General features: G+C 35.7%; 1 protein-coding gene across 3 annotated transcripts in view; it reads right to left on the bottom strand.

Annotated features, from left to right (window-relative positions):
• Window positions 1–17,430, bottom strand: part of CNBD1 (cyclic nucleotide binding domain containing 1) — a 565,408-nt gene extending 547,978 nt beyond the window's left edge. For 2 of the 3 annotated variants that reach the window (XM_023222919.1, XM_023222918.1), the window contains exon 1: window positions 17,268–17,428. In XM_023222919.1, the coding sequence (XP_023078687.1) occupies window positions 17,268–17,355 (88 nt within the window). In that variant the 5' untranslated portion in view covers window positions 17,356–17,428. Of the gene's footprint in view, window positions 1–17,267 lie in introns of all 3 variants that reach the window. The other variant, XM_023222920.2, reaches the window with a different exon arrangement.
• Between the last annotated feature and the right edge of the window lie 230 nt (window positions 17,431–17,660).

Genomic DNA, 17,660 nt, shown 5'->3' with positions numbered 1-17,660 from the left:
AACCTAGTGGGGACTTGGAGAACTTTTCTGTCTAGCACTCTGTGTCTGGCTCAAGGATTGAAAATGCACCAATCAGCATTCTGTCAAAATGGATCAATCAGCTCTCTGTAAAGTGGACCAATCAGCTCTCTGTAAAATGGACCAATTAGCAGGATGTGGGTGGGGTCAGATAAGGGAATGAAAGCTGGTTGCCCAAGTCAGCCAGTAGCAACCGGCTCTGGTCCCGTTCCCCTTCCGTTCCACACTGTGGAAGCTTTGTTCTTTTGCTCTTTGCAATAAATCTTGCTGCTGGTCACTCTTTGGGTCCATGTTGCCTTTATGAGCTGTAACACTCACCGGGAAGGTCTGCAGCCTCATTCCTGAAGCCAATGAGACCACGAATCCACTGGGAAGAAGGAACAACTCCAGACGCGCTGCTTTTAAGAACTGTAACACTGACCATGAAGGTCTGCAGCTTCACTCCTGACAGCCAGACCACGAACCCACCAGAAGGAAGAAGCTCCAGACACATCTGAATGTCTGAAGAAACAAACTCCGGACACACCATTTTTAAGAACTGTAACGCTCACCGCGAGGGTCCACGGCTTCATTCTTGAAGTCAGTGAGACCAAGAACCCACAAATTCCAGACACAACACCATTCTCTCCTTTCTTGCTTTCCCCTTATTAGACTGCTCCATTGAATGCTGTCTTCTTCCCTCAAGCATTGATGTTGGCCAAGAATCCATTCTCATTACCCTTGTCTTCTCTTCTCAGCTTAGATCCTCTTTTTGCATAATCTTTTCTGCATTCATGTCTTCAATGATCACATTGATTTTAAGATACTCAAATCAAACTCTCTAGACCAGATCTCTAACCAGTGCTCCACTAATATTCACGTGAATGTTGCCCAGGAAAATCAAACTCAAGATAACCAAAACTTCACTCAAAATTTCTCCCATGTTTATTTTGCCACATAACACATGATCCTCACCTGAATTTTGTCTGGATTAAGAAAATCCCTACCACTTATAATAACTTTGTCACCAATCTATTTTTTGTTAACTTTTAAGTTCCAGGGAATATGCAAGGTGTGCAGGTTTGTTATATAGGTAAACAGGTGTCATGGTGGTTTGTTGTATGCATTATTTCATCACCCAGGTATTAAGCCTAGTATCCATTAGTTATTTTTTTCTGATTCTCTCCTTCCTCCCACCTTCCACCCTCTAGTAGGCCTCAGTGTATGTTGTTCCCCTCTATGTGTCCATGTGTTCTCATCTCTTAGCTCCCACTTACAAGTGAGAACACATGGTATTTGGTGTTCTGTTCTTGAGTTTGTTTGCTAAGGAAGATGGCCTCTAGCACCATCCATGTCCTTCCGAAGGACATAATCTTATTCCTTTTTATGGCTACATAGTATTGTATGGTGTTTTTGTACCACATTTTCTTTATCCAGTCTATCATTGGTGGGTGTTTAGGTTGAGTCCATGTCTTTGCTATTGTGAATAGTGCTGCAGTGAACATAAGTGTGCATGTGTCTTTATAATAGAATGATTTATATTAATTTGGGTATATACCCAGTAATGGGATTGCTGGGTTCAGTGGTATTTCTGTGTTTAGGTCTTTGAAGAATTGCCACACTGTCTTCCACAATGGTTGAACTGATTTACAGTCCCAACAACAGGGTGTAAGTGTTCTTTTTTCTCCACAATCTCACTAGCATCTGTAATTTTTTGATTTTTTGATAACAGCTATTCTGACTGGTGTGAGATGGTGTCTTAGTGGTTTGATTTGCATTTCTCTAATGATCGGGGATGTTGAGCTTTTTTCCATATGATTGCTGACCACGTTTATGTCTTCTGTTGAGAAATGCCTGTTCATGTCCTTTGCCCACTTTTTAATGGGGTTTTCTTGTAAATTTGTTTTAAGTTCCTTATAGATGCTAGATCTTAGACCTATGTCAGATGCATAATTTGCAAAATTTTTTTCCCATTCTGTAGGTTGTGTGTTTACTCTGCTGATAGTTTCTTTTGCTGTGAAGAAACTCTAGTTTAATTGGATCTCATTTGTCAATTTTGCTTTTGTTGCAATTGCTTTTGGCATCTTCATCATGAAATCTTTGTCCATGCCTCTGAATGGTATTGCCTAGGTTGTCTTCCAGGGTTTTTATAGTTTGGAGTTTTACATTTAAATCTTTAACCCATCTTAAGTTTTGAATATGGTGTAAAAAAGGGGTCCAGTTTCAATTTTCTGCTTATGGTTAGCCAGTTTTCCCAGTACCATTTATTGAATAGGGAATCTTTTCTCCATTACCTATTTTTGCCAGGTTGAAGATCAGATAATTGTAGATATGTGGACTGATTTTGGGGTTCACTACTCTGTTCCATTGGTCTATGTGTCTGTTCTTATGCTGGTACCATGCTGTTTTGGTTACTGTAGCCCTGCAGTGTAGTTTACAGTGTAGTTACTATAGCCCTGCATGTAGCATGATGGCTCCAGCTTTTTTCTTTTTGCTTAAGATTGCCTGGCTATTGAGGCTCTTTTTGATTCCATATGAATTTTAAAATAGTTTTTTCTAATACTGTGAAGAATGTGAATGACAGTTTAATGGCAATAGCATTGAATTTATAAATTGCTTTGGGCAGATGGCCATTTTAATGATATTGATCCTTCCTATCCATGAGCATGGAATGGTTTTCCATTTGTCTGTATCATATCTGATTTATTTGAGCAGTCATTTATAGTTCTCATTGTAGAGATTTTTCACCTCCCTTGTTAGCTGTATTCCTAGGTATTTTATTCTTTCTGTGGCAATTGTGAATGGGAATTCGCTCATGATTTGGTTCTCTGCTTGTCTGTTGTTGGCGTATAGGAATGCTAGTGATTTTTGCACATTGATTCAGTATCCTGAGACTTTGCTGAAGTTGCTTATCATCTTGAGAAGCTTTGAAACTGAGAAAATGGGATTTTCTAGATATAGAATCATGTCATTTGCAAACAGGGATAGTTTTACTTCCTCTGTTACTATTTGAATACTCTTTATTTCCTTCTCTTGCCTGATTGTCCTGTCCAGAACTTCCAAAACTGTGTTGAATAGGAGTGGTGAGAGATGGCATCCTTGTCTTGTGCTGGCATTCAAGAAGAATGCTGCCAGCTTTTGCCCATTCATTATGATGTTGGCTGTGGGTTTTTTACATATGGTTCTTATTATTTTGAGGTACATTCCTTCGATATCTAGTTTACTGAGAGTTTTTAACATGAAGGAATGTTGAATTTTATCAAAAGCCTTTTCTGCATCTATTGAGATAATCATGTGATTTTTGTCTTTAGTTCTGTTTATGTGATGAATCATATTTCTTGATTTGCATATGTTGAACCAACCTTGCATCCCAGAGATGAAGCCTACTTGATCATGGTGGATAAGCTTTTGATGTGCTGCTGGATTTGGTTTGCTGATATTTTGTTGAGGACTTTTTCATTGACGTTCATTAAGGTTATTGACCTGAGGTTTTCTTTTGTTGTTGTTGTATCTATAACCAATCTTGAGATCTTATTCTGCCCTTTCCTCTTCAGGACCAAAGTGTTACAAAGACTGTCAATTCTACCTCTTTTTAAATATATCCTAAATATTTTCAAAATACAGTTGTCCATCAATATCCATAGGGTGTTGGTTCTAGGACACCTCTTTCACCCTTCCAACACAAAAATCCATAAATGCTCAAGTATTTCATGTAAAATGGCATATTTTCAGATAACCTATACACATCTTCCCATATAGTTTAAATCTTCTCTAGATTACTTTTAATACCTAATACAGTATAAATCCTATTTAAATAGTATTATACTGCATTGTTTTGTATTTATATTATTTTCATTGTAGCATTATTATTTTTTATTTTTTTCTAATATGTTGGATCCCAAGTTGAGTCTGCACAGGGAAACCTCAGATACAAAGGACTGACCGTGTGTCTCATCTTATCCCAATGACAATAAGGATTGTCATTAAACAGAAGTCACAAAGTAGGGCCATGTGATGTGTACGTTGTGAAGTAGTACTATTCACATGCTTGCCACAGTTCAATATCTTACTTCAGGTTCTCTTTGAATCTCACCTGTAATACTGCAATAATCTCCTAACTAATGTCCCTGACTTCAGCTTCTTCCTCCCCAACACATCCTCCAGGCTACTCTCACAGTACTTTCTAAAATTCTAATGTGATTGTTAAACTTTCTTACTTTAAATCCCTTTGTATGTAATAATGTTTTTTATAATTGTACCTAAATTAACTTCTGTGACCTCATTGAAGACCACCCTTTAAGTTCCTCCCCAATTCTCCATTTATTTTTTTTTTTTTTTCGGAGTCTCACTCTGTCACCCAGGCTGGAGTGCTGTGGCACAAGCTCAGCTCACTGCAACCTCCGCCTCCTGGGTTAAAGCCATTCTCCTGCCTCAGCCTCCCGAGTAGCTGGGACTACAGGTACCCGCCACCATGCCTGGCTAATTTTTTGTATTTTTAGTAGAGATGGGGTTTCTCTGTGTTAGCCAGGATGGTCTCGATCTCCTGACCTCGTGATCCGCCCACCTTGGCCTTCCAAAGTGCTGGGATTACAGGCGTGAGTCACCATGCCCGGCCTCATTCTCGCCATCTTTCAACAACGCATGTTCTGGGTGCTCCATGAACATATCTTGTCCTTTTGATATTATATTCTCTTTGGATCATTACTCAACTTAAAAAACTCAGCCATACTTTCAGATCCACCTCAGAAGTTAACCAGTGACAATTTTTGAAACCCGTCTTCCATAGAAAAAGGTAAATGTATTTTCCATTGTGCTCTTGTAGCACCACAAGAATAGTTGCAGTTTATGAAAAGAAAATCTTTCTTTACTACTTTTTAAATTTATATCTATATTTCTTCAGATTTATGATGATCCCCTGAGGACAGGGTCCATTTTCTATTCATCTTAAACTAAAACACTAGAACTTATCATAATGATTGGATTTAAATACTATTTAGTAAATTATAATGAATAAATAATCATAATGTGACTCTAATTTGTCAGGTGAGAGTCAGTTCCGTGCAATGAAAATCAAAGCAAGGAAAAATAACAAAGGCAGGTAAGTGGAAATAAAAATGTTATTAAAAGAATACTTTCAAAATTCTAGAACCACCCTCTTTCTTGCAGAAGATCATATTTCATTATTTCATCTCCAATCTACATGAGATTGAACATCAAGTCAATCTCATTTTTTTGGCATTAAAAATCTATTCATCATGACAGACAGCCCACTAAATAACATAAAGAGTAAAAAATAGAAGTAGGGGGAAGGAGCCTGGTCTTCAGTAAAACTGAAGATTAACCATATTTTCTAACTATGAATTCTGAAGAATATAAACCAAATAGTGAAACATCAATAAACTGTAAAAGAGGTACAAGAGAAAATGCATACTTCTCTTGTTTGAGGAAAAAGGGAAGAGTTTTCCATGGGAAGCTGATACAGCTCTGAAGGATGCAGTCATTAAACCTTACTGGAAATGGGAAGATGTTCCAACATGGACAGACTAAAGGCATACCCTTGAACCAATGACATCCATGAAAGGCGGGGTTAAACAAGGGTCCCACATAACAGTCATTTTTTTTCAGAATAAAGTTGTTGTGATAATACAGAGGACAATGTAAGTGGCAATCCACATAGAAGCAGCTGATCTCAGTCACTGAAAAGAAATAGATTATGGCCAAATAACTACACAGAACCTTTGGAATATAAATGATGACAGCACGAATTAGGGGCACGTTGTTTAGTGAAGAGAACAGAACAGAGTTGATGAAAAGTGTTCAACATTAACATACAAGAAAATTCAATCTGTCTGCTGAACCAGTGCACTCTCCACCACCATTTATTTTCCAACAAGTAATCTACCTTCAAAAAATAACCACTATTTAATAATCCTGGAACCTAAGCACAATATGCTCTAAGGGATAAGGTAAAAATGATTAATTTATAATAGCAAATAAAAATCAAATAGTACCCACCAGAGTAATAATTATGCCAGGAAGTAAGTAAAAATCCGTGCTTCTCCATCTCTCTCTCTCTCTCTCTCTCACACACACACACACACACACACACACACACACACAGCTTTGATGAAAGAAAAACAAAATTATAAGGCATTAACCATAAATAAGAAAACAGAAAGAAATTACAAGCAGGCAATATTCAGGAAATAAGAGGAAGATAACATAAAATTATGGCAGAAATAAAATCCACATGGGAAACTGCAAAAATGACAAAGATTTAAGAAAATATAGTCATAGACACAGAGGCTAATACACTCAAATAAATAGGAAAAATATAAACAAAGGAGAAAATAACAAATGAAAATAGGGAGCAGATACTATATGTAAAAATGATTTCTGAATAAGAAAACAGAAATAAGAGTAGACAAAAAAAGCCCAAAGATATAATGCAAGAATACTTATATAAACACTTGAATCTGGAGAATTAAATATAATACCATGACCCAGACAGGCAAAGAGAAATCATGATACATGATTTACAAAAAAGATTAGATGTTCTAGGTGTTACTCGATTAGCAACTAATTGTTACCATATTTCAAAGATCAAGAAATAATTATTTTAGCAGCAAGCCAAAAGAGGAAGCCTTCTACAAGTGTGAAAAACTTTGGTCATAGACTTCTCCACAGCAGTGTCCTGGCAAAGAGTAGGGCAACCTCAGGGAAGAAAAAAATATGACCCATGAATATTATTCCCCAACTAATAAATATGAAACCTCAGAGATATTATTTGGATATCAAATTTAGCCTAGTAAGCACTGGGTGAAGAAATCACATACCCATTCAACTAAGACTTAAATAGGATGCAAACTATACTAATAAAGTGTAGGCAAATTTTGTAAATATTAACATAAATAAATTATTCATAGGTTATAATGGAGATAGTATAAATAATGAGTAACAAATGTGAAGTTTCAGCAGAGGAGAACATGTAATATATATCTGTACATATTCCCTTACAAAGTAGATAATTAATAGTTACAGTTTAAGAAATATTAAAAATAATAAAGGCTTAATATTTAAAGATATGAATATAACCCACCAAAGACATAAATATTTGTTGTAACAAAATCAATATGTGAAGAGGGAAATTTTTATCATTTCATACTAGGTTATACATATTTAATTTATCAACTTTAGACAATGCATATGTATAACCTAAAATTAAGAAACAGAGATTTGATTTAGGTATAGAATCAAACTACTAAACATTTTTGTTCCAAATTATATACCATCAAAATTCATAAAGCAAAAATTGAAGGTATAAATGGAGGCAAAATAAACCCCAATAACTTCCGTTAGTCATCCAACAAAAATCAAATAGAAAATGAATCACTAAGGATGTAGGAGATTTTACATATATTAATCATGTACCAAATTTTATTCTTAAATCAAAAGAGGATATTAAAACTAAAACTATGAAACATAAAGTAAAAATAGTGAATCCTTTCATGAACCTACAGAGTATGGTTAAAGTATTTTTCTGAAGAAAAAAATGATATTATAAGGAGAAAGATAGAATAAAGTAAAAAATTAGCTTTTAAAGTAGTTAATACAAGAAAATTAAAATACACAAAAAAATGGAAAGGAGAAAACAAAGAACAGCAATTAATAAATTTATAAAACAAAAAATACAGAAAAGTAAAAATCAAGAGCTGGTTCTTTGGAAAGAAAAAAGTAAATCACAGGCATATCTAAAAAAGAATGGCATAAGTACCCAACATAAGAAAATTGGGAACTAACTAACAGTATATATATCATTAAAAAGAAATTTAAAAATAATGTTTTACACAAAGATGTAAGGTCAAAAAAAACTGAAACTAAACAAAAATGATTTTTCAAGGAAAATGTATCTTATATTTGACATTAGAAGAGAGAGAAAAGCCTAAGTAAATTAATTGCCTTGAAAAGCTGGGAATAATCTCAAAGCAATTTTCCTCCACCACAAACACACACACACACACATACACACATACAGAGGCATCAAACAAGGCATTATCACAGTGGATTCCATCAGATCTTCATGGAAGAGATAATACTTTTGCTTGTTAAATATTTCAGAACAAAGAAAAGTTTTCAAATTTATTTGATGAAGCAAGCAAAACAATTAGATGCAAATATGACAAAACGTGAAAAAGGAAACCAGAGATTAATCTCACAAATACACATGAATATTTTCCAAAAATATATATAAGGATGTAGTGCCCAGCAACATATTAACCAAGATCATACAACAAAGTAAGATTTATGCAAGTAATCAAAGAAAATTCAATTAGTGAATATAGCAATATAATTTTCCACAAGTTGAAATTTTTAAAATTATAATCTCCCCAAATACAGAAAAAGTATTCAGTAAAATTCAACATAGTTCTTAGCAGCTTAAGTTGAAAAAAGTTTATTTTTTTGAAGTTGGTAGGTAGATCAAACCAAAAGATAGAATCATGTTTCATGTTGAAACACCAGAAGCAATAGCATTAAATTCAGGAACGAGATAAAGATATACACTAGAAATTTCTGAAAGTACCAAAGGACACAATTTCATAAAAGAAATGCATAAGATACAGAAATTAGAAAGAAAGATACAAATCAGTTTTTGCTATTATTATAATTATATAGATAAAAAACAAATACATAAACCAGAAACACATTAGAGTACTTGCTGAAGTGGCTTATTCCAGAAGTAACTAATTCAACAGCTTGCCCTTTTCCTTGAACAGTGAGTCCTAAGACCAATGGGACAGCAGCAGATGGTAGACATCTATGCCAGGAGTAGGTGAGGTGAAAGGCAAGGTATCACAGCATCTAAGACCAGGGTGTGGAGGGCATCCACGTTAAGGTGGGCCTGTGCAGAATCTCAGAACAACCAGGTGAGGACGGCAGTTGTGAGGTGTGAGGCAGAGGGAGTGTCCCAGAGCTAAATGTCAGAATGGATGGCAGTGAATATGGAAGATAGATTACAAACAAGGAAACTGCTCAAAGGTATTACGATAAAGCTAATAGGAGAAAGCTTTATCACTTCAGAGATGGGAGTTAGAAATACAGAAAGGGAGAAGATAAGAATGAGCCTGTGGTGCTGCATTAGGATTAAAGAAATCAGTGTAAACTCATAATTTTATATATATATATATACTGATATACAAACAAATATAAATGTGACTTTGTATTCCCTAGATCTGTCCACTGAGAGGGCCTGGGAGCAACGGCATCCTAAGATCAAGACATACAACGCACCCACATCTTAAATTTTCATTAAAATAAGACAGGGATCTTAGGGAAAATGGCTGATTCCAGGGATCAGATAAAGAAAGTATGAAAAGAGCTTGAAAAATCTCACTGTGTCAGAAGCAAAGAAATGCTCAAACCAACTTAAAGTGGCTCCCACTGTCTAAACTGTGAACAATGTGATCCAAATATATAATTAAAGTAACTCCTTAAAACTCTTTGAATAAAACAGAAACCCCACAGTTCATATATCTAATTTTTTATTTTTTAACCCAAATAAAAAATGGTCAATGTATCTATTTAATGTTAATTTAATATTTCATGAGAAATGGAATATTTATACACCTTAAAATACATCTTCACAACACATATTAATTTAAAAAGAGAAAAGAGTAAATTTACAGCTGGAAAGTTCTCCATATATCACCTTAATCATTACTAAAGTGAATATCATCAAGAGTTGGACAAACTGAGATCATATGGTCCCTGATAAGATGGAAGAAGAACATGAAATCGCTCCCGTGATATTTCTGACAAAGATATCTACCTCAAATCTAATCATGAGGAAATATCAAACAAACCAAATTGAAAGATATTCTATAAAATAACTACTTTGTAGTCTCCTACTATTAAGGTCATGAAAGTCAAGGAAAAACTGAGAAACTATTCCAGACTGAAAGAAATTGAAGAGATAAGACAGCAAGATCCTGAAGAGTCAAAGCAATCTCAAGCAAAAAGAACAAAGCTAAAAGTATCATACTGTCTGATTTCAAAATATAAAGCTATCAAAATAGTATGGTACTGGCATAAAACAGACACATTGACCAGAAAAACATGAGATTTTGAATTGGATTGTTTTACTAAAAAGGCCATTATCAGAACAACTGACCAAATTTGAATGGGGTCCAAGGATTAGATTACAGTAATGTATCAATGTTAATTTTCCTGATCCTGATAGTTGTATTGTAATTATGTAACAATGTTTTTTTAACAATACACACTAAAATATGGGGATGATGGAATGTCAAATTGCTCTAGAAAAATAAGTTCCTTCAATCTGAACTTCCAACATCTGTAAGATTATGATTATTTCTAAAGATTTTAAAAATTTAAATTTAATATTTCTCACATACTGACTTTACAATTAGAAAAAGATATCATTCATAATAGAAAAAAGATAAAATACCCAGGAATAAATTTTATTTAGTGACATACAAGAACACTTACATAATTTTGAAGCAGGAAGATGTATTTATTTATGGATTTATTGTTTGGTAGACACAGGATCTCACTATGTTGCCAAGGCTAGTCTCAAACTCCTGGCCTCCAGGGATCCTCCCATCTCAGCCTCCCAAAGTGCTGGAATTACAGGTGTGAGCCATTGAGCCTGAGAAGGAGGTAGACTGAGCATTGTAAGATACCAGTTATTGAGTAGGAAGACTGAATGTTATAAATATGTCAATTCTCCACAAATTAATCCTTTTTTAAAAAGAAAAAAAACAGGGTCTTGGCCAGGTGTGGTGGCTCACACCTGTAATCCCAGCAATTTGGGAGGCCAAGGTGGGCAGATCACCTGAGACTGGGAGTTTGAGACCAGCCTGATCAACATGGAGAAACTCCATCTCTACTAAAAATACAAAATTAGCCAGGCGTGGTGGTACATGCTTGTAATCCCAGTTACCTGGGAGGCTGAGGCAGGTGAATGACTTGAACCTAGGAGGCAGAGGTTACAGTGAATCGCGATCGCACCACTGCACTCCAGTCTGGGCAACAAGAGCGAAACTCCATCTCAAAAACAAAACAAAAGAAAACAAAACAGAGTCTTGTGCTGTTGCTCAGGCTGGAGTACAGTGGCATGATCATAGCCCACTGAAACCTCAAATTCCTGGGTGCAAGCGATCCTCCTGCCTCAGCTTTCTCAAATGCACAGGCAACAAAAGTCAATGTAGATAAATGAGATTACATCACTCTACAAAGCTTCTGCACAGAAAAGGAAACAATTAACAGAGTGAAGAGACAACCCACAGAATGGAGAATATATTTGAAAACTAACCTATGATAAAGGGGTAATATCCAACTCAAACAATTCAATAACAAGAAAACACATAGTCCAACTTGAAAAATGGGCAAAGGGCCTGAACAGACATTTTTCAAAATAAGACCTATGACTGGCCAAGAAAATAATGGTCAATATCTCTAATCATCAGGGAAATACAAATTAAATCCACATCAAGATACCACCTCACACCTGTTAACATGGCTACTATCAAAAAAACGAAAGATAAGTGTTAGAAAGTGGAGGAAAGGGAACCCTGATATACTGTTGGTGAGAATGTAAATTAATACAGTCATTTTGGAAAGCAGTATGAAAGTTCCTCAAAAATATTAAAAATAGAATTACCATATGATCCAATAATCCTACTTCTGGCTCTATAGTGACTCATAAAAATTATATAAATGTGATTATATAAAATATGATTAATAAATACAATTATATTAAAACAGTATATATAGTTTCTCCATACTGGAAAAGTCAGGAGAGTCTTTGTGGAGACTAAAGTAATTTACAAAAACTCTGAAGAACTGAAATAAGAACAAACAGAGGAAGAGCAAAGGGAACCCCAAACACAGGAAACATGAGCTAAGGCATGACAGTATGGTGAAGATTATGATGGTGTAATTAAAGGAATGGTTTTCCTATCAGCATGGGAACTCTCCAGCTCTGTTCCTTATAGGCCAGATTAAGGTACAGTTAACAGTGTTGCTAGGCAACATTGCTTATGATAACAATGATCTTGGATTGATGACTTGCATTTGGACTGGGAAGCACTACAGATGATGTATGAATACCCGATGAGCAGTCACTGAAATGAGCTACCCTTGAGTACCTTAACTCTTGTAATTGAGAGTTTTCTTACAGGAAAGCTGGAAGCAGTGCCTTCGGAATTTTTATTAAAAATGATGGTTTATGAGGGTTTTAAGCCAGGGCAATTCAGCATCTGCCCTATGTGACTGTCACTGCCTTGAACCTGAGCTACTATGTAAGTAGCCAAAGAGGGCTGGCTGTGTGGGCTGCAGCCTAGGCATCTGGGGACTTCTTCCACAGAAGGGGAAACCCTAACAGTGTCCTTATGGAAGGCTGTAACTTTACTCCACATATGTGCCAAGTGTGTCCATGTGAATGTTTAATTTAACCTTTGAAATCTTCCTATACCTCTAATCAGTATTGGCAGATAAGCTTAAGGAATAACAAATAAAGTGTTTTAGCTGTAGAGGAGAGTTACATCAATGGAAGAGTAAGATCTAGAACACAAGAGACAGATTTTAGCCTAATCATGAAAGATTTAAATGCCAGATTGTGGAAAATAGATTGGAATCTAAGTTTTAAAGGAGAGTAGGACCCTGACAGCTTTTGGATGGAGAGTTAAAGTGATCAAAAAGTTTAATCATTCTATCAGAGAAGTAAATCTACTTCACAATATATGTTGGAAGGAAGACCAGAGATCAGTTCCGTGAAAGATGCTGCAGAACCAGCATCTTCAGTTGGCTGAAGGATTGGTAACATGGAACTAATAACAGGACTAGTTTCTGAAATAGACTGATAGAGTAGTAGCCTGAGACGCAGGGGAGACCTAGCCTGACATCTAGTGGAGAGATGTGATTTGCAAGGCATTGCAATTGACTTCCCCATTTCCTGTTTCCTGCCTAAACTCCCAGGTACCATCAAGCTCACATTTAAGTTCTCACAGCTTAATTTCTAAAGGCCACTTGAAATGTTTTGACACAAAGTACATCAAAATAGTTATAACAGTAGTAGGAAAAAAAGACTAAAATGTTTGCTTTACAATAAAATATCCATCTTTTCTCCTTGGGATTAAAAATTTGGCTTTTATCCTAAAAAATTAAGGCAAGGAAAAAATTTTTCAATACTTCCGAATTTTGTGATGGCACATCCCATTGCGACTATCATTGATTATACAGATACAGAAATGGACACATTCAACCCTTTTCCCACCTTTTATTCCTTCTTGGAATTTTCATTCTTATTTATTTTAGTTCTTCCTTTTTCTTAAACTTGGTTTCTTTATACATTACACAATCCACTTCCCTGTTTTTCTTCTTCACTGACAAGCCTCCTTTTTTTCTTACCTGCATTCCTAAGATTTGAATGGTTTAAAACTTTTAAATGGTACAATATTCACTTTTTCAAATATATACCTTTAATCCTTGGCTACCAAAGAACTGAAAAACTCTCAAATTATAGAAAATGCCTTTGAACTCTTAGGAATGATGACACAATCTTTTCAGATTTGCAGTAAATGTAAAGCCATAAAATGAAAAGAGCAAAGAAAAACATTCGCTTAAGAGTACTATCTTGTTTCCAAATTTCTTGATGTGTCTCTGGTCTTACCTTGAATGCTTTTTTTTTTTTTTTTCCTCCAACTCATATGTTGGAACAAATGAAAGGTATCTAGAAATGTCTGGCGAACTTAAAACACTTTTGGAACTGGAAAAGCACAAAAATTTTTTTTCAAGACAACCAGTAGTCAAAATGGAAAGCATATTTTTAAACCCATTCTTCCTCAGAAGAATAAGCCTAATTAGTGTGAAGAAAATAGAGAAGCAGCAAATTTACCCAAACAAAGGAAGTTAACTGGACCATAAACCAAATAGTGAAGAACAGCTTCTTGCCTTCCATTAAAAATTTTTTAATATAAGACTTATAAGACTTATTTTTTCCTTTTTTTCTGCCTCTTCAGGAAAACAACTTATAATAATAATGGGTCATGTATATACTTAAACCAGATGCCATTTCACTTATGTGGTAAAATTGTACAGTTTGCTAGCTATAAAGTTTTTAAAATAAATCTCATCCAGAATGAAAAGTGGAACAACTCTTTTGCTTTTGAGAGAATTCATTCTTCCCCTAAGGTTAGCAAACTGTGAAGAATCCTGAGACAGAAGTCAAAGAGACCAGAAAAGGAGGAGACTTGAAAGTTTCAAAGAAGAAAGAACCATAAGCAGTAAACTAGCTCAAGAAGCTTAACTACTTGAAGTGTCTAAGTCTGAATTTCAGAGTCAAAAAGATAGCAGTGAAGGAGTGTTTTAAGATGTGTGACATGTTGCCTCCCATACATTAATAGCATCTAAGAAGCCAAACGGGCAAGAAATTCAGGGCAGGAGGTAAGCGGCAATCCAGAATGCTGCTAGCTTTGTTGTTGTGAGTAGAGAGAGTTCGTTTACACGGAGGACGCTATGAGGAGCCTCTGCTACTTAATATCTGTGTGAACCTTAGTATGAAACCTAAGCCTTATTATCCTTCAGTGTAAACTGGAACACGTATTAATTTTCTATTGCTGCTGCAAAAGATTGCCACTGCCTTAGTGGCTTAAAACAATAAAAATGTATTATCTAACAGTTCTGGAAGTGAGAACTCTGAAACTGATTTCACTGCGCTAAAATCACATCAGCAGGACTGCAATTCTTCTGGAGGCGCTAGGGAAGAATCCATTTCTTTGCTTTTCCCTCTTCCAGAGGCTGCCTGAATTCATTGGCTTTTGTCCCCCCTCCATCTTCAAAGCCAGCAATGGCCAGTCTAGTCTTTCTTATCTTTCTCACATATCATTCTGAGTGACTCTCTTGCCTTCCTCTTTCGCTTATAAGGGCTCTCACAACTGTGGCAGGCACCTAGACAATCCGGAATATTCTCCCATCTCAAGGTGAGCCGATTAGCTGCTTTAATTGCACGTGCAGCCTCAATTCCCCCTGACATGTAGTATAACCTATTCATAAGTTTTGTGAATTAAGGCATGGATATCACTGGGACCATTATTCTATCCACCGAAGACACAGAGTTATTGTAAGAAATACATGAAATAACGTAACATACTAACTATAGAAAGCAGTCAATTAACAATATTCACATATAAATACAGAGAGCTGGGGCACAGTAGCTCACGCCTGTAAATCCCAGGATTTTGGGAGGCTGAGGAAGGCAGATCGCGAAGTCAGGAGATCGAGACCAGCCTGGCCAACATAGTGAAACCCTATCTCTACTAAAAATATAAAAATTAGCCAGGCACGCCTGTAGTCCCAACTACTCAGGAGGTTGAGGCAGGAGAATTGCTTGAACTTCCATTGTGGTGAACGGAGATCGCACCAGTGCACTCTAGCCTGGGCAACAGAGCAAGACTTCATCTCAAAAAATAAATAAATAAAAATAAATAAATAAATAAATAAATAAATAAATACAGAGAAGGTGAATGAGTCACTAAATCCAACCTAACTCAACAAATACAAAGTATCGAGGATGTATATAATGGCTGAATTTTCTCTTTAGGTATGTAAATGTGCATTCCTATTTATGCCCATTGCCTTTTAAACTCATTTATATATCCTTTGTAATGCAGGTTCAGTCATTTCATAAATTGAAAGCATTCACCACACATTGGCTTCCATGAGATCATTGTTTCAGCAGCAAGACAATCAGTGTTTGCTAAGGGAAATTGTTGCCTTGCTACAGTTAGCAAAAAGACACAGTTATTAAGGCAAGCAGGGCACATCCTCAAAGAGAAGTCTCAGACATAGAAACATCAAGTGGGAGCCTCTAAAGAGAACACTGGGAGCTCCACTGCTTTCCATTATGCTCTATTCAGTTCTGAGATCTAAATTGCTGCTGATTTTTCATCTTTTAATCACTTCACAGAAGTTAAGTGTCCTTGGGAGGCACTACAGAGGGTAGCACAAATCTCATCTCATTGATTCTAAATTAATTTGATCTTTTAACTCCCAGCTACTGAGTTTCCTGGGCTTTTTAAAAATATTATTTTATGGTGACTTTTATTTTCTTTTTCACGAATAAAACCTGAATATTAGAAGCTGTGTTTCTTCAGCAAAATTGCACTTAATTCTTATTTCCACTCAAGTAGAACTAGAAAACTTTGACCAGATGCAAGAATGTTTTCATAATAATACAAATGTACAAATGGAATTAATTTTGTTTACCATAAGGATTTTATCTAACATGATTCAAGACATCAGTGTACCTGTTCAAGGAATATCAACTGCCACCTGTGATACCTTTTAACCTGGAGACTATGAACATTAATTTTTAAAAACGTATTTGGAGAAATTAACTCTCACAGGAAGGGAAAAGGATGTATGGTTTAGCTTCTTCAAATCAATACTATAAATCTGCCTGATGAATAACAAAATAAGAGTTCATGCTTTATTGAAGTTGAAAAGGGTCACAAGTATTACCTTTGTTATCCAGATATTTTTTAAAAATCTTAACACTGGGGACTCATACATAAGTCAGAATGATGGTGTTCAAATAACAGATCTATAAATTCTATGGCCATAAGAAGTGTTTACAATCTTAAGAAAATGTTATAGGTTTAGACTAATTACATAAAATGAGAAAATACTGTCAATTGTATAAACTTTGAAATATCTAGTTCTATACTTAATTCTTATAAGTAAAAGACCAGAAAACTAAAAAGTTAAATTAAGTAGGAATAAATTTCACAGTCAGAATAGTAGGAATTATCTTTTTTTCCTTGTCAAATTGAAATGAGAATTCTCCTAGAGAATATTAAGTATTAATTATCCCATTAAGGGTAGTAGGACCAACTCTTGGTAGAGAGTAGAGATCTGCTAGAAAAAGGAACATGATAGCTGGCGGAACATGTGGCCTCTCTGAGCCTTTGTTTTCTTGCATCTTTAGAAACCTTTCAATGTATCTGAAGCTCTAAGAGTTCATAAAGATCCTCATTTTACAAAGAAAAATTACTTAAGACCTAGAGTACTGAAATGACTTCAAGTAGACCAACCAGGATTTACACATCTATGCTCTTTCCATTCCTCAGCACTGTCAATAAGATTGCCAATGTCACTATCAACCCTGAAATAACCCCAGTTGTCATATCTGGGGTAAGAACCACTGAAAACAATGGTAGATGAATGAGAACACCAAAGTATTTCCCACTCACTTGGTATACTGTGAAGTGGAGGAGGAGGCACATTGTTAACAGCTGTCATATGAGACAAAATAGCTGCTGGAAGAGAAGACATAGGCATCTTGATGGCTCAAAGGCAGAGGACCAGAGGCTGCTTGAGAGGTAAACGATCACTCTGCCTGCAGGCTCATAAAGCAGAACTTCAAGGTCCTCTCTGATAGGCTGAACTCTATGGAATCTTCTTGTTCACAGTTCTTATCCATTGTTTGTGCATTTCCAAGAGTAGAATCTAGACCAGGAAGAACTATGCTATATTTTAGTCCAGTGGAAATCATGAGTAGGACTTTATGAGCTATAGAGAGCAGCAGTAATGAAGAAGGAAATTGTAGCAGACAAGGCCGATACAGCAGAATCAACAGCACTCAT

Source organism: Piliocolobus tephrosceles, chromosome 7, assembly GCF_002776525.5.
Source record: "Piliocolobus tephrosceles isolate RC106 chromosome 7, ASM277652v3, whole genome shotgun sequence".
NCBI lineage: Eukaryota > Metazoa > Chordata > Mammalia > Primates > Cercopithecidae > Piliocolobus > Piliocolobus tephrosceles.
This window is presented reverse-complemented; position numbering and strand designations above follow the sequence as displayed.